At 52.4% G+C, this 17,097-nt stretch overlaps 7 protein-coding genes across 7 annotated transcripts; 4 read left to right on the plus strand and 3 right to left on the minus strand.

Moving 5' to 3' along the window:
- Positions 1-764: 764 nt before the first annotated feature.
- On the plus strand, positions 765-2,107 carry BO66DRAFT_395567 (SMP-30/gluconolactonase/LRE family protein). The gene has a single exon (XM_025648246.1). The coding sequence runs from the start codon at positions 1,058-1,060 to the stop codon at positions 2,060-2,062; it is 1,005 nt and encodes a 334-aa protein (XP_025499158.1). The 5' UTR covers positions 765-1,057; the 3' UTR covers positions 2,063-2,107.
- A 149-nt stretch (positions 2,108-2,256) lies between these two features.
- Positions 2,257-3,813, minus strand: BO66DRAFT_462449 (sugar transporter; the record flags this gene model as incomplete). The annotated part of the gene is made up of 1 exon (XM_025652371.1): positions 2,257-3,813. One exon carries the CDS (start codon positions 3,811-3,813, stop codon positions 2,257-2,259), a length of 1,557 nt encoding a protein of 518 aa, XP_025499159.1.
- A 1,658-nt stretch (positions 3,814-5,471) lies between these two features.
- BO66DRAFT_443172 (uncharacterized protein) lies at positions 5,472-7,790 on the minus strand (the record flags this gene model as incomplete). Its single annotated transcript, XM_025651488.1, has 1 exon — positions 5,472-7,790. One exon carries the CDS (start codon positions 7,788-7,790, stop codon positions 5,472-5,474), a length of 2,319 nt encoding a protein of 772 aa, XP_025499160.1.
- A 750-nt stretch (positions 7,791-8,540) lies between these two features.
- On the minus strand, positions 8,541-9,503 carry BO66DRAFT_415225 (aromatic alcohol reductase; the record flags this gene model as incomplete). Its single annotated transcript, XM_025649521.1, has 2 exons — positions 8,541-9,404; positions 9,474-9,503. 2 exons carry the CDS (start codon positions 9,501-9,503, stop codon positions 8,541-8,543), a joined length of 894 nt encoding a protein of 297 aa, XP_025499161.1.
- A 1,643-nt stretch (positions 9,504-11,146) lies between these two features.
- On the plus strand, positions 11,147-11,837 carry BO66DRAFT_395571 (CVNH domain-containing protein). The gene is made up of 3 exons (XM_025648247.1): positions 11,147-11,401; positions 11,465-11,646; positions 11,719-11,837. The coding sequence occupies exons 1-3, from the start codon at positions 11,260-11,262 to the stop codon at positions 11,725-11,727; spliced, it is 333 nt and encodes a 110-aa protein (XP_025499162.1). The 5' UTR covers positions 11,147-11,259; the 3' UTR covers positions 11,728-11,837.
- Positions 11,838-13,590: 1,753 nt separating this feature from the next.
- BO66DRAFT_462453 (fungal specific transcription factor domain-containing protein) lies at positions 13,591-14,711 on the plus strand (the record flags this gene model as incomplete). Its single annotated transcript, XM_025652372.1, has 1 exon — positions 13,591-14,711. One exon carries the CDS (start codon positions 13,591-13,593, stop codon positions 14,437-14,439), a length of 849 nt encoding a protein of 282 aa, XP_025499163.1. The 3' UTR covers positions 14,440-14,711.
- Positions 14,712-14,954: 243 nt separating this feature from the next.
- BO66DRAFT_395572 (uncharacterized protein) lies at positions 14,955-16,359 on the plus strand. Its single transcript, XM_025648248.1, has one exon. The coding sequence runs from the start codon at positions 15,137-15,139 to the stop codon at positions 16,193-16,195; it is 1,059 nt and encodes a 352-aa protein (XP_025499164.1). The 5' UTR covers positions 14,955-15,136; the 3' UTR covers positions 16,196-16,359.
- The last annotated feature ends 738 nt before the right edge of the window (positions 16,360-17,097 follow it).

Below are 17,097 nucleotides of genomic sequence, written 5' to 3' on the forward strand. Positions count from 1 at the left end.
AGTGCAGTACAGTCCCTTTCTTAGTTCTTGACTCATGCAATACGATAGAGTACTTAGGAAGTACAACGTATACAGACCATCTCAGAATACTCAACATCAAACTCGAGACATCCATGCCAAAAGTGCTCACATAGAGCGAACCATGACCTTGGCTGATCAATAGACGAACGACCCAATCTACTTCTGGCGTCTGGAAGATGAAAACGCATACCTGGGCCATTGGTACCCAGCATCTTCCATCTGGACGTATGACAACATGACCTTATGACCTTCTCCTATGCGAATGCAGAACAGGGAGGTTGACTTATTTGTCTTTTTACAATAAATCATAATCAAGTCGTTGCACCAGCCCGCATCTAACCAAGGCTAGAGAAATAGATATATGATGCATCGCAAAGCCCTGCTCTTCGCCGGCCCCGACCACCCTCTGACCCAGAGACTCCAAACGGGTTGGGAAATGGACCCCAACAAGCTACGTGGGTCGCCAGATCCCCGGTTGCGAAGAGACAGTCTAGGAGGCAGAGCGGTGCGTGATTGTGGCGGAGGGTACCTATTTCAAATTCACCCAAAATCCCGACCTTGCCGCGCAGTTACCCGCTACGGTGGGACACGAGAGATTGTCGAGGCAAGTCCCAGCAATCGAATCTGGGGGGTGGGGTTTGGGCGCGAGTGTACGGGAATGTGGGCGGGAAGAGTGGAGATTGAATCTGCTGGGGCAGGCGTTGATGGATGCTAGGGGGAGGTTGAGGGGGAGAGGGGTTAAGGTACGGTTTTCGAATTGCCTTCATGGTGAGAGCATCATGGCCTTAATCAACACATGTCGAATCGGAAATCATCCGTCGAGACTGTTGACCCATGCGGATGTGCTCCGTCCACCCTCGGGTATAGGGCAGATGCGTATCACGAGACACGGATACGACCCGTTGCAATGCGGGCGTACCCCAAGAAACAGGATAGAGCGAGAAGAGCAGAGAACAACAGTACACAGAATCAACTCTCCACAGGAGAGGACATCATTTGACTAGCGTTGCTACCAAACATCAACACAACCAGGGCCATGTCTCTCCAATCCCAACCTACCATACCAACCACCATTCAGGCCACCGAATGGACGAGCCTGCCCTCACAATACCGCCGCCCCGGCGGGCAATCCGAGCATAGTCTGCACCAAAAGCGCGGCCACCCGCTCGACTCCTTCCTCGAAGGGCCCCTCTACATCCCCTCGCTGGGTCGCTTGTTCGTCGTCGACATCCCCTACGGCCGGATCTTCTCGATCAACGTCGAAACCCGGGAATGGAGGCTCGTCCTCGCCTACGACGGCGAGCCCAACGGCCTGGCCTACCACCATCCAACGAACCGCATCCTCATCGCCGACTTCAAGCAAGGCATCCTCGCCTTCGACCCGACCGCACATCCCGACCCCAATGACCCTCCAACGCCACTGGTCACGCGCTGTCACGGCGAAAGGCTCAAGGGCCCCAACGATCTGGTGGTCACCTCCACCGGCACGGTCTATTTTACCGACCAAGGCATGACGGGCTTGCATGATCCGACGGGTCGGGTGTTTCGGTTCGATCTTCCCCCAGACAATCGCATTCACAGCGCAAACCAGCAGCATGTCAAGCTAGAGTGTGTGCTGGGCAACGGCCCCTCCCCCAACGGACTGGTGATGAGCCGCGATGAATCCGCCGTCTTCGTCGCCATGACCCGCGACAACGGGGTTTGGTACGTCCCGTTCCATCCGGATGGGAGCGTGCAGCGCGTGGGCCGGTTCGCCAGCTACTATGGGATTGGCGGGCCGGATGGCATGGCAATGGATGTGGTGGGGAATATCTTTGTCGTACATTCCACATTAGGGGTGGTGTTTGTGCATCGGCCGGATGGGGAGGTGGGCTGGCGGATTCGGTGGGATGCGGGCGCAGGGAAGAAGATGACGAATTTGACATTCGGGGGACCCGAGGGAAAGACGTTGTTCCTGGTTGAGAGTGAGACGGGCACTGTTTTGGTGGTGGAGTGGTTTTGGCAAGGGATTCTGACTGGGAATGACGAGGGGGAGAAGTAGGACTTTTGATAGTGATAGTGTATATATGCATACGAGGAAAGTTGGATAGATAGTGATATAGAGTTTTGTGACGATCATCCAAGAACTAGTATCGTAAGATAGATTCATTCTGTTGACGCGATGAGCTCGCACGAGCTTCTTCTGATACACCCCAACGAGGTCTAGACTATCTACATCTTATGGTATTTTGGACCTCAAGCAAATTCCCGCTGCTCCTCAGTCGTCCCCTCTGCCTCAACCGCCTTCTCTCGATCATTATCCACCCGCGCCGATGGACTACTTTGCTGAGGTAACCGCCGGGCCATGGGCACGATCTCCCAGATGGTAGGCGCCTCCCGGAATACCCCGTCGATCAGCTCTAGGTCGCGGTTCATCGTCTCAGGGAAGAAGAGCAGCACGATCACGGGCACGCATGCACAGGTGCAGGCAAACACAATGTAGTACCGCCAGCCAATTGTGCTCAGCGCCACGGGGGTGACCATCGTGATGATGAAGTTCCACATCCAATGGTTGGCGGTCGAGATGGACGACATGACTGCGCGCAGGGGCGCGGGCGCTATCTCCGTACAATAGAGGAAGTTGCCGCCCAGGAACCCAATGGGATACGCCATGTTGAAGAGGAAGATGAAGACAGCCGCCGTGACCGAGGCAGCATGGTTGGACGCCGGAAAGCTGGTGGCCACCGCCATGGCGATCATGCAGAGACACATGCCCGTCCCGCTGGTCACCAGGATCCAGCGGCGACCCAGCCGGTCGACGGCGGCGAAGGAGAGGAAAGAGCACAGGAACTTCCAGGTCAGGGCACTCGCAGCCACAATGGCCGGAGTGTCGCCCTGTAGGTGCAGGTTGTCTTGGAAAATGGTTGTTGTGTATATCGAGATCATGTTGCCGCCCACCAGCTGCTGTAGGGTCTGGATACCGAGGCACAGGGCGAAGCGGTAGCCGAGTCGGTGCGGGTCGTTCTTCCGGAAGACATCCCGCAAGGAGATCGTAGGCCCTGTCGAGAGAGAAGCGTTAATCCGAGAGACTTCGCGGCGAATCAGGTCGTGGTCGCTGGGCATGTCGTTGAGCGCGGCGAGGGCTTCGGTGGCGGCTGAGATCCGTCCGCGCTGGACCAGCCAGCGGGGCGATTCCGGCAAGGTGAAGATAGAGAAGCAGATCACTAGTGAGAAGACGACTGGGATAGCGAGCGGGATCCGCCACTGGAGGGGGGGCGAGGCAATCTTGCTACATCCCAGATTGATCCAGCTGGACAAGAAAAATCCCACACAGATGAAGATGCCTGAAGTGATGACTTGACGCCCCCGTTTCCCCGCAGAAGAACTTTCAGCCTGCCACACCGGCACGATGACACTCAACTGGCCCACCCCGAATCCCAGGATGATGCGTCCCACGGTGAACTGGGCCAAGGAGAAGGCCGTGCACTGGAGAATTTGACCTACCGCAGCACAGCAGCCTCCAACGAAGATAGTCTTGCGTCGACCGAGCTTATCGCCGACAATGGAGCATGACAATGCCCCTAGTAGGGCCCCTAACATCAAAGTCCCATTGATCAGCCCTTTGATGGTGGAATTCTGTGCCTCTTGAGCTCCGTCGGTGTTGACCGTGTCGATTTGTGGGAAGAGACGGATCACATCCGAGAGGGTGAGGAGGGCAGAGAGCCCAGCCTGGTTGTATCCGTAGAGTATAAAGGCGGGGGCAATTACGAAGATTCTCTGAGCAAGCTGGAGACTTTTGGCCGAGGAATACATTTCGATGATCAGGTAGCGAGTGCGAGAGCCGGATTTGGGATAGGAATATGAAGATACAAGGCTGCGGTTTGAAAGACGGGTGGATGGGAAACAGGGATGTTAAGACCTCTTGGACAGTTCAGTCCGCCAGCTTAGTGCTGGAGCATGACCTCATGCAACTTGATCTATGCGAGTATAAGCTGACCTGTTAGCTTGTGGAAACCCGGGGTCCTCGCCTCCTTTGACGAGCGGATACATCCCGACAATCCTTGCGGGAGCTAGGTCCAGTGGCAATCAGCGGTGTAAGAGGGGAGTGCTTTTGACATGAAGCAAAGATGTGATATGATTCGTCCGGGTCAAGGGATAAGCTGATATAAAGGTGATTTATTCAATGATCGGAAAGTAGGTGCGCTCATTGGTTTCGCCAAACGCTGGTTTTGGAGTGGATGATTGCATGATGGTCGACGAAACCCTCTGCGTCCATGCTTCTTGTGTAGCTGTCGAAAGTTCTCGATGGCCCTTCAGGGGAGACCAGTGAGAAGATTCGTCGTGTCAATCATGTTAGTAGACAGCCGTTATTCACAATACTTTTTTCGTGCCACTGCAGCTGTCCGAAATACCGATGCAGCCTCTGCCCTAGCGTAAAATAGCCCTGGTCATGATTTGCTTTCACAATATCAAGGGGCTTGGAATTCCGCCTGGATTGTAGGAGCTTCTTTTTGATCTTTTGTTAGGCTATACACACGCGAAGTATACTGCTCTGGTATGTAACCTACTCTAACATCCAGGAAATACACTCCTCGCTCAGCTAGATGATAAGTTGACACAAGTTCACTTGGTGATGAATCAATAGCGATACTTAGGTATAAAAATCATGATTTGAGATTCAAATCTGTGAGCAGAAGTTATTGATCTCAAGATTGTAAGTTCTAGCAATTTCTAAATATTTGGTTTTACTGTGATTCAGCTGCCTTAGGGGGATAGATATTGTGGGGTACCTGTACGAGAGTTCCGTGCCATCGTAGCAGAATCAGTGCAAGTAGTCTTCGGTTTTCGTATTTTCTTCATCCGAAGCTTTCTCAGGAGTATTTAGGTCTAGACCGACCAAGGTGCTTTCGGGTGGGAGCATGCAAAAAAAGTCTACTCTAGAAAGAACCCGACAGGAATCAGAATCCTGTAGAGCAGGACCATCTGCTCGATTGAAACGCTCTCATCAGAACTACCATGTGGGACGCTAACCCCGAGGCTTCGTCAAGCCCCAGGATACTGAGTGAGATGGCCAAATTGTGTTGCATTGATAAAAGGTAGATGTCTTGGTCAGACACAATGCTGCTACAAGTCTCGCACCTACTCTTGCTACAGTCAACATTCGAAGAACGGGCCTAGAGTCAGAGTCAGTCGACAAGTGCATGTGAGAGATTCTCAATCATAAGCCTGAAGGCTTCTTACTGCTCCTGACCTGTCATGGTCATTAGAGCTATAGTTTTGCTTTCCAAGTATTAGCGAGGAGATGAGATCTATAATATAGTAATAGTATCTAGTGGGTTGTGGAGTGATGGAATGTGAATTTTGTATATCTGAAATATCATTTCTTTTTTCTTTTTATTTTTTCTTGTTTTCTTTTGTTTTCTTTTGTTTTTGCTTTTTCTGCTTTTTTTTCTTTTTTCCCCCCAAGAGGCTCATACTCCCGAGACGACAGATTGCATGATTCGAGCCGCTTTCTTGACCAAGTCCCGATCATGGTATGACAAGAGCGTATGGACAATCATGTAGACAACGTCGTCCGTGTGACCAACTCGCTCTGACTCCTTGCGTACCGCTGGAAACTCCGTCCAGATCCTGGTGCAAATCTCGATCGAGGAATTGTGATATTGCAGCCAGGCATCCTCATTTAGGACGGCGATTTCCGCATTGACACACTTGCGCAGGCGTCTCAATGCGTCAACCATAGTCAGCTTCGGCTCGGCCCCCTGGCGGATGGTAGACTTCACAAACTTCTGGCACAGCTTAGACTCACGCATAACGCGCGTGATCTCGTCCGCGGTCCACTTGTGCCTCCTCCCTAGCCAGCGGATTTGGACTTCCCGAAGTGTGGTAATGAGCATCGGGAATTCCCATCGCTTGGCCAGATCGATATCTTCCATCTGTCCCACGATGCCGCTTCGGGCGTTTCGTCTGGCGCCTCTTCTCGCGCCTCCTCTAGAGTCTGTTCTTTCAGACTCGACTCCGCCTAGAGCCCGGGCCAGCGAGTTGGAATAGCTGTACCAGGCCTTCGGCCGTTGCTGGCCACAGAACATGTCCGGGTGGCGGCTTATCAAGCGCTCCAACCCGGGCCACGACCATCCATCCGGCAGCAGCTTTTCCCGCTTTGCTGCGTGGTAAAGATGGCATACTGCGAGTGGAGCTGGCGCAGAATTGGACCAGTACAAGCCATCACAGTAGGCGATGATCTTGTAGATCATCAACAGCCGTCCGCACAGCCAGGGATTTGAGCGGAACCAAGAGACGCGGCGATGCGAGGGAACGCAGTCACGCGAGTTGAGCCGGGCGGATGTGGTAGGGGAGTCCGCGCCGTCGTCGTCTAACACAATCTCCGCCTGTTGCAGCCAATATGTGTGACCATACAGTATTTTGCGGAGTGACTCATCGACATTCTCGAGATACGAGTACCGCTGACGGGCTTGACTCATGTGCGGCCTCGTGGCCATCATGAAGTCACGGAGCTCAGGCCATGCCTTGTCACCCTCCGACCCCATGGTCAGTCGCATCTTGATGTAGAACATGATGAGATATAGCGCTGTCAACGAAGGGGTCCCAGTCCTAAACGCGTGGCACAGATAGATCCCACACAAGTCCGCATCTGGCAGCGAGCGTGCCCCAGGGGTAGCCAAGAATACCTGATTCTGGACTAACGCCTCGTCGAGGAGCAACTGCAGGAGCAGGCGCCGGTCGTCTGAGTCCCAGTCATAGGTTGGTACCGGGACGCGAAGAAGGTCCGAAAGAGCCTTGCCTTGCCTAGCATACAAAGCAGCCGAGAGCGACTCCAAGATGTGGATAAGGTCTTGGAGGAAGTGGGGAAACCCTGAGTTGTCGCCCTGGGTTTCTCCTTTTCCTTGCGCCTTCTGGCGCACCTCGCAGATCTGGTACAGCGCATTTACCCAACCGTCCGGGCAATTCTCAACGCCGCCAGCCACCCGGAGCTCTTGCTCGGTGTCGAAGAAGAGGTGGTGAGCCATCTCAGTCGCCAGCGTTGCGGCCTCGAGCGTCATCCGTCCCTCCCGATACGCCTGCCACGACTCCTGCACGTGATGCGTCACCAAGAACAGGTCCTCCAGCAACATCTCCAGCGCATATATGGGAGACGGGGTAATCGCCTCCTCCTCCGCGATCTTGCAGTTCACCGCAACGATTGGCGGAGCTTGAGGGGTGCCAGCTGCTGCGTGGCGGTCCGGAGCCTCGTCCGCGACATCTTCGACCGTCAAAGCCTCGAATCGGTTCACCAGCGCCGCCGCTACGGCGTCGACATCATCCTCTTCCGTCGCTTGACCCGCCTTTGACCGGAACTCTTTGGGCAAGATGGGTCTGAGGACTTTCTCGACGTTCTCCAGCACGCCGATGAAATGTGCGTGGCTGGCGTTTGAGTCGGCGTCGCCGCCGCCGTGCTCATAGTGCCGCAGCTGGTACCGGCGGCGCACGATTGAACGCCGCAGTTTGATAGCCACCAGCCGCGGCACCTCCTTGACGTGTCGGCTGGCGACAATTGCCGTCGCCCGCTCTACAAACTCGTTCAAGGTTAGAGTATATTCTTGTGAGTCTTGGGGAGGTGCTGCGTTACCTGCCTCTGCCTCCTCCCTGGCGGCCCTGCGCGCCCTGCCCTTCAATCGGCCGGGCCCCTTGGGCCCCTTGAAGTCCGGGTGGGCGGTCAGTAGCCATGCGGCAACGTCGTTGGTGTCCTGCTTGTACTGTGCGTACTGGCTAATGTGGGTTGGAACAGACATCTTGTCGGTTAGCGTTTTAGTTTTTGTGTGTGTGTGTGTGTGTGTGTGTGTGTGTTTGAGCGTGTTTGTATCAATCAAGATTGAACAAGACTCGTGTGTGTTGTGTCAGAATCACTCTCTCGTCGTAGTTTGATGACCTATATATACTTCTCGATAGGGGTCTAGAGTCGCTCCATTCTGACCCTCCGGAATGGGCCTTTTCTGTATCCTCGTTTGTAGTCCTTTTTTCCAAGTCAAATCAGTGCGTTGTATTCCAAAGGGGTAGTACAAAGCACAGCAGAAACTTCTCTGTTCCCTATTTTCCATCAGAGTCACATTGTTCTCTTGAGGTAGATTTTCGCGGAGCAGCATTGTTTCCGCGAAGCACCATTGTTAGCAGGGCAAGAAGTCCCATGGAACCCGGTTTGATGAACGGCATCACGCGAAGCCGCTACACCCACATCCAGTCCAGTTACCCGCCCAGTATCCGGCTCCTCAAGGCCTCCAGAGGGTGATTTTGGTCATGGATGATAGTTCAATTGATGGGGCACTGCCATTTTTACCTGGATGAGTTAGCTCATGCTATTCTAGACACTTGACGACAATCGGATTGCACTGAGAACACGAGGGAGTGGTATCTTAAAACTCACTACCCCCACAGCCCTGTCGTTAGGGCCGCAGAATACTCATCATGACTCCCTCACAAGACAGCCTTCAAACAACATGCTGTGTACTCCCAACAGGCCTAACAACAATATGAAACCATTATGATCACTCAATTCCAACACTAGCCACCAACTCCCGCAGCTCCTCCTCCGTCAACCTCCTCAACCCCAGCAACTCATTCGCGAGCTTCTGCTCGTCAAACAGACTCCCATATCCCTCTCCAAACAGCGACCGACGGATCAAATTGACCGCCACGATGCCAGGATGAGGCTGAGGTTTGGTCAACTCCGCGCGTCCAATCCGCTCCAGCTCCTCGGTAGCGACGACCTTGGTCTCCAGCGTCTTCCCGGAGAGCGCAATCAACTGCTTCTGCGTGACGTCCGCCTCGCTCACATACAACGCAGCATTCCTCGTGGCCTCGAGATTCTTCACAATCCCGACGACCGCCCGCCCGATGCCCGGCAACGTGGTGCCGCTGACCTTCTGGTCCCCGCCGTCGTAGAGCTCCGCGACCGGGCCCGCGAGATTCACCAGGAACCCGGAGCGCAGGCCCAGATCCAGGAACGGGCCCGTGAACAGCAGACTGTAGCTCAGCGGGGAGGTCCGGGCGACCTGCTCGAGGTACTTGCGCGAGGCGACCTTGTTGGCGAAGACGGGTAGGGCTTCGTTGAGCGGGTTGAGCGTGTCCGTGCCGAACTCGGAGGGGATGAAGCGGGTGACGCCCGCCGCGATCGCCGCGTCGATCAGCCGGATCGTCGACTCGCTGGGGAGGATGGCCCGGGAGTCGACCACGACGTCCTGTCCCTGCAGGGCGGTCTGCAGGGATTCGCGCGAGTCGTAGTCGACGGGGATGACTTTGACTTGGTTGCTGTCGATGGTCTTGTTGCTGTCCTGGCGGGTGAGGACTGTGACTTCGATTCCGGCGTCAATGAGTGCCTGCACGATGCTGGGGCCGAGGTTGCCGCTTGCCTGCGGTTGTTCTGTTGTTAGTTGTGTGTGGTGTCTGAGGTGGGGTTTCTGGGTGTTAAGAGGACGTACCCCGGCAATGGCTACTTTGGGAGAGGACATTGTGCTAGACGAAGAGTTATGATATGTGGGATGATCAGGAGTGATAGATGGTGTGGAACACTGAGGTGTTGAGTGAATTTATAAGGGGCCGATGAGGGGCTGAGGGTGCTTTACTGACGTATCACGACGGATGGCGGTACCCCGCGTTTGATGGTGCGATTGCGTTTGCGAGCTGCAGGCTTGGTAAGCAGGTCCCTACAGCGCTTAAATTGTAGTCGCAATCGATCATCTCAAAATACACAAGAAATGGCGGAGATGAGCAATGCTTAGAAGAGCTAGCGGAACTGTTCCGGATGGCCGATCTAAGTTACTGTACAACGGCAGTTGTGTTGTTGGAAGAGCCCGAGAGGTAGAGGTAGTGAACGTCGGTGACCTCTGATAAATCCCTGATTCTTGAGGCTATATAGACAAGCTATTGCAGGTGTTGGGGTCTGATGTCAATCCTTTACATTTGTATATTATGGAAGAAAAGGAGGTTCAGATGACACCTGGCTACACTTTGCTTACAAGCATAACGTTTTGTCTGGGATATAGATGTTGGGAACCCAGTTGGTCTTTTGAGATAACCGAGTAGTAACATAAACTAATTATGCCTGATTGCTAACATACAGATAAATGGGCAAGAAAGAGTCAATTATACATCAGTCTACAGTTGTGTAATCTTTGTTTCAAGGCATATATAAGCATGAGCATCCTAGGTCTGGGCTGAACAACATGAGTCTTACTTGTATGTTTCAAAAGGCTTTGGGGGCGCTAGTAATGTATACACGATACAAAAACCACGTACATTACATGATACACACCGCCTGCTCTATTATACATAAACGTTGCACATTTCCACCACCAACACGTGACCGTGCTGTAACTAATCTGCTGTTTTACCAATAAATAAGGTTATTAAGATGTGTACAATTACCAAGTGGTATTGAAACACCTGCATACATGCTAAGTCAGTAATGTAGCTTCCACCGGGCTATGCGCCATCTGTTCTTCTCAGAAAACAAGTGGCGCCACGATCAGGCAACCGTGGTGGCTGATGTGGCTGATGTGGCTGGTGGTCTGCGATGCTAAATTTAGCAGTTGACGGTGATGCCAGCTCACCACGCCAAGACATTAAGATGGAGACAGGGTTCGAATCTGAAACTTTTCCTCAAGAATGATAATCGATAGTCTAGGCTATGGCACCAATGATGGGTGAATCAAAGTCCCGTTACCCCACCTCCTCCCCGCCGTGCTTTCCTACCCTTGCGGTGATCAACAAGAGACCTTCTAGAATACGATCCCACTAAATTCATTTACTAGCCGGCCATACGTGTGCGGCTGCAGCTGCCAACTCGCAGCAGCTATGTAAGTGGCGGTAGTAGCCACAATCAAGCCCTCTGATTTCTGCATCAAGCTCCATCCGTAAGCAGGCAGCTTCTCTCTCCCCCACAGCTCCCTATCTGCCGTGCGCCTGTGAGGCGAGGCGAAGCGATAGACACCCCTCTGCCCCACTTGACTCGCATCCGTACAGCCACTATGAGGCAAGCCTGCCACTTCGCGTCTTGGCCGACGTCTATCCCGAGGCTTGGTGGGTAGGGCAGCAATGCGGGCGGTGATGAAGGGGAAGAGCTATGGAGCTACAGAGCTACGTATATAAACAACAACCCCACATCCCACCCCTCCTCCGTTTTCCCTTTCACAACACACCTTCGTCTTCACACCGTCTTTCTCCATCACTTTTCTCAACTCCTCCACAACCCATCTCACATCCACCATGTCTTTCCACACCTCCTGCCAGGACATCCACATCGTCCACGAGGATGGCAGCACCATGCTGTGCTGCGTTGCCCGCGACAGACACGGCGAATTCCACCCCCGCAAGATTCGTCTCGACCAGCACATTGGTAACACGGATGGTAGGCCTACACTGCTCCCTTATTCTTATCGGTCATTTGCTAATATGTTATCAAATTAATTAGGCTGGTTCATTTGGGGCGGTGAGAACTTCACCGAATCCGCGAGCGATGTCCGCCTCGAAATGACCGAGTACGGCCCCAAGCTCGTCGCCAACCTACTCACCCGCGATGGTGGCTCCCGGGGTCTTCAGGGCATCATGCTGTCCGACAAAATCGCCAACGAGGATGGACGCTTGAGATTCTTGGTGGGTTGAGCCTTCTACCTGGGTGATTCTGCACACACTGGACTGAAGACTAATGAATATCCGTCTCGATAGGGTGCCTGAGTCATCATTTGAAGTCACTACATTTTAGCATAGGGATATGGTGTTCTGTTATTATGGTTGAAAATAGTTCGAGCCGATCGCATAGCTTGAAATCAATGTACCAACTTTTCGTCTTGATGCTCGCTCTTACCAGGGTTGAACCGGGGCCGCCCAACCCCTCGCCCAACTATAATTAGGTTGATCGATTGGTGCTTGGCAAACGTCGATATATCAGGACCCCCCGGGGGGGGGGCTTGAATCAAGTACTCCCACTTCCCTTCGATGCGATGTAGACATGCCGATCGAATGATTGCTCTATTGAGTTTACCCTTGTCTCCAAGTGAAATTATCTCTGCGCGGGTCTTTCTGAAACGCTATAAGACCCAGTCGAAGGGTGCGGCGCGAGTGACGGCTTCAGCTTGGTCTGTAACACGTTCACTGTCAACTAGAACTCTACTGGTACTCGTCTCAGTTTGCTTACCAGTTTCCATTCCTAGAGAAACTGTGTTCTTCGTGGGTCGCCATCTCGAGGGCAAAATGTACCAACCGCTCAATTTTGGATGCCTCAAACACCATGGATCTCCAAGCCCTTTGTGCTAAGGATGTAACCCTTTTTCGAAACCTACATAAAGACCTGTAACATAAATTACTAGGGCGTCCGTACACTTCGACGTACGAGATATCCTCAAATTGCGGCCAAGCGGCATGTTTCAGGATCTAGTTTATCATAAGAGATGTAATCTGAGATACCCAGGATAGAGAGCCTAGATTCCACTTCCAGTGACACATTTGACACTAGGAATCCCCAGACACCTGATGGCGACTACAGGCGTTGGAGCAATCTGCAAAACACTCTAGTTACAGAGAGAAAAAAGTCTAACACAGGGCAACCCTTGGGCAACATAGATAAAAGGATTGGCTCTAACAGCTCAATACACCTGGAAGGTGCCAATGAAATTACCTCAGCGCGACAGACGATGCTTATGTTGTCGCAACACAATAGGCAGGCAGCAATAATAGCAATCGGCCTTATGCCTCATACAAAGCATTCAATCTACCTTACAAGTATAAAGCCCAAACACAGCGGCAGAAAACTCATCGGTAGGTCTTTCTTCTGGTTGAAAGGTCATGAACCCCTGCTTCCTATCCTCCCTAGTGACTGCAACATGTATGACATCAACAAACGCGTCAAATCTCTGAAAAAAAGAGTACAGTAATCATCCAGAGCCGAGCGACCACGACTCAACTCACGCAGCGAGAACTTGAAAGATCTATCTGGTGATAAAGCAGATTCAGCAAACACCCATACCTCAACCACTAGAGCATCAGCACAGCCTCCCCTACACAACCAGTCTCTCAAGTCCCGGTAGAGACAGGAGAAGAAAATTAAGGCGCAATGCGGTTCTTCAGTCACCCTCTGCCCTTTCATCTTCAATCCACAGTCTGGACTCTTCTTAGCGGCGGCATCAACACCATACCCCCCGTCAGGCGCTTCTTTCTATCTATTTATCGTCTTACCCAGCGGCGCTTGCTCACTCAAAAGTCAAACGGGCAATCGTTCGCTAAGAAGCATTTCTCATCGAAGCCGCAGCAGGTGGAGACTGGTGGACTGATATCCACCAGATCTTCAGCCCTCAACTTTCTTGAACCAAAGCGGCCTACAACAATTACCTTCAAAGCCCTTGGTACTGGAACTAGTTGGCGAATACTTCGGCTTCTTCAATGAGGCTTCTGGATCGGCAATTCTCCTGTAACCCAGACCATAGTCCCTCGTGGTAGGGCGCATTGAATGTGGTCCTTGCTTTTGCATACCGACATCGCGCGGAGAAAGCCGGCGATGGCGGAGATGAATGGCCTCAATGCATGGGCCACATCCGCAATGCCATGAGTGCCACTACAGAGCTCTTTATGCGGACCAGCAATCTTCTCACTGTCCAGACCATAATCGGTCTAGCCTTATTCTTTCAGGACCCACCAGATTCTCAGCCCTTATTCATCTTTACCGCAGCGGCGATACGGTTCGCTCAATCCATCGGTCTGCACATGTCAAACTCCTTCGGTCTTTCTGATCTTCAAGTCGAGGAGCAACAAAGAGTCATCTGGCTTGCTTTCCTTATGGACGCCAACGTCCGCACACGTATGGGCCATCCTGCGGCACAAATTATTCACAATTTCGATACCCCGTTGTCCGCATCCCGTCCCCTGGGCATCATTGAATATCAGGGAGAGAGAGTGCCGTTGTTCTCCATCCTGGCTCAATGTCCACTGATTCAGAGGAGGGCCTATGATCTGCTGTTCACAAAGGAAGCGCTGGAAAAGCCCGTATCAGAGAGAGCACATGCTGCACGGGCATATTTGGAGGAAATCAACTGCTTGAAGGATAGCATTGACCACAGTCTACGACCGCAACGCAGGTTCTCTCCCGAGCAGCATCACCCGTTCCTTCCGCAAATCATGAGACTGCACTTTGCATGCCTACCATACCTGAGATGGGCGGATTGTGCGGGTCTATCTCAGCTAGTGTCTCACTTGATGGAATATCTAATGCGTTTAAGCCAATCTACCAATCCTCGTGGAGAGATATTTAGACAACGGACATCCTCGCCTAGGGGGACATTGCTGGTAACCCCTAGGACAGGCAAAAGGTATCTCAATGAGATCCTTCAAGTGAGAATGCCAGCGAGTCTGCTGTACAGCCCAATCTGCCCTACCGTCAACTCAAAGTTATGGTAGCGCAGTATTAAAGAACAACGGTATAAAATCTCTTGGTTTGGCGTTTTTAGGGTTCTTGGGGGCTGGAGATATCATTGTTAGCGTCAACTCAAAGGAAGTACCAATCATTGTTCCGATAGGAGATTTCCTTGCATTGTTGATTGACTAAAGCATTGGGGTGTTAGTTTTACTTGACTATCATGGCGTATACTACCCCTAATTACGTGTGTAGTATCAAGCATACAGTGAGTGTCGATAACAACTGCTAGAGACCTATTGACAGCAGATAAAGCCTCCGCCCTCCGGCTTCGTCAAATTACCGCGACTATTCTGTAAGCACCTTGGAAAGCGAAAGAAAGGTTCTCTAGGGGAGAATTAAAGTTCATGAGTCACGGAAAGGCTCACTTCCTTGAACTAAAGAAATGGAGACTTTTAGCCCCCCGACAGTGAACAGTAGTGGCTTGGCAATATGCCCCAAACTTTGGACTTTATAAAGCTGTACCATGCAAGGCGGTGAGATAGCGCACATGGATATTTTTCACTTTCCTTTTGATTTCGGTATCAACATAACACACTGCCCGCAACTGTTTTGCAGCGATCGAGCCGGTCGGTATCAACTACATACTTACCCATCTTAGCGGGAGCAGATCGCCGAATTGGATCTCTGGCAGCCCTGCATCTTTGTCTCCGGAGGTACTTCAAAGAACTTGATCCGATCATGTCTCTGCTCCTCAACATCCCGGTAGAGCTGCGGAAGCTCATTATCGAGCATGTGCTCTATACCCCGCTCAGCCCGCCCGTGGCCCCTTGTACATCCGATGCGGTCAGATACCGCGATATGAGTTACAAAGCATGGACCTCGGGAGTGAATTACACGCAGAGGAACAAGCCCAGCTCGTCAGACTGTCTATCTCTTCTTCTCACCAATCACCAATTATCCACCGAGACTCTCCACGTCCTCGAGCACAGCAGAGTTGACTATACCCTCGATATCTCTGTCAAAGATGACTTGGAGCTCTACCTGACGTGGCTTTCCGTGCCCTGTCTCACAACCCATGTCTCGACCCTCTACGCGCACGTGCGTCTGTTCGGTCACATCATCGAGCAGCGCACCGCGCGCTGCCAACTCGGCGATGGCGGCCGGCTAGGCTTCCACTGGTCCTTCTACGCGGCCCTGGAGCGGTTCCTCCGCTATGGTCCCGTGGGGGAGAAGAAGCGCGAAGGCGAGGAGCCTGATGCCGAGTCTTCCGCTCATCGATGTCGCGACGACACGGAGGATTTCCAGGATCGAGGGGTCGCGATCGAAACACTGGTCCTGGACTTCCAGTCGGCAGAGCTGGAACTTTCTTTCCCGCCGGAAGATGTTTCATACAAGCATTGGCGGTGGTGGCATTGCGGTCGAGACATGAGGAGTCCGAGCGCAGGTCTGGAGCCGTTGTCGTCGTACAAAACGCGTCCCCAGTGGCTTTGTCAATATTTGAGGATGGAGATAGGAGGTCTCCTCCAATTGGGCTATCACACTGCAAGGTACGGACAGCCTCTGTACGAGCATATTGGGACCATCCGGATGCTTGTGGACGGGCAGCTGGTTGACGAGCTCGACCTTGCTGCTTGGTTAGCTCGTCTACATTTTACCGATCCAGAGGACACGATGGGTCATCTGGTCAGAGAACAGAGGCTGTATAGCTTTGAGGAATGGAAGCGGGAGACTTGGTCCTTGAGGAAGGAGCGTGGACTGCCTGTGATATGGCCGTCGGATGATGATGAGAATAATTAATCTGTGATCTGGGATTGGGGAGGGGTGAAAGCCGACGGTAGCCTGCTAGGGCAAGCAGGTTTTCTGGGGCGCCAGAAGCACCCAAGAGGGAATCTACCATCGGCACCCGCCGTCCCTCTTGAACCACCCTCGTTGAACCCTAAAAGCAAGGCCATATTCTAAACCTCTCCCCACTAGTAACGAGTCTACTCTTAGACCTTTCATGTAAAAGCAGAACCATTCACAGCCATTTCGGCGTTCCTAAGAGGGTTCCCAAGACAAGCACCTCGGATATTAAAAATAAGAGTCGGCAAATTCCGCGCAGACTGAGACATGGGAGGTGGGCTCACTAATCACCTGCATTAGCAGACGTTCTACGAGGAAACTAAATCCCTAAAGCACCAGAAAGATGCATTAGTTGGCCGGAGCAAGGGCTGTTTGGCTGGCGAAATGGTCAAAAATTGTAGCTGCTGATGCTACCTCATGCATCTCGTATTGCGCATTATCCACAGAGTTCGATGGCTGAGGTTGGGAGTGTCCCGTGGACAGGCTAGATCGGAGAAAGCAAGCTGAATACTCTGATTAGATTCACATATATGTCGCAAGCTATCAAAATTACCTCTTTTGAGCTGCGATCCGGATTGTACGCTGTAGGTGGTTGCACTACACAGGCAGCCCTAGAAACCTGAACCGGAGCAGGTCTCCATGGCATCCATGAATTGCAAAGTGATTTCGTGGGTTGGCAAAGGCAAGCCAGGTGCTGCGGTTGAGTTAAGGGTGAGATTTTAGCGTCAGGACAAAAGTCAACAGCATGCATCTAATACAGCTTTGAGCTTTCAAGGCTAGTCTTCTCAAAGCCAGTAATATCATGCTAGTGGGTGTAACATCTCAGCTACCACACCATACCTGCATAGATCTTTATT

The sequence above is a fragment of the Aspergillus aculeatinus genome (assembly GCF_003184765.1).
Source record: "Aspergillus aculeatinus CBS 121060 unplaced genomic scaffold BO66scaffold_65, whole genome shotgun sequence".
NCBI classification, from domain to species: Eukaryota; Fungi; Ascomycota; class Eurotiomycetes; order Eurotiales; family Aspergillaceae; genus Aspergillus; species Aspergillus aculeatinus.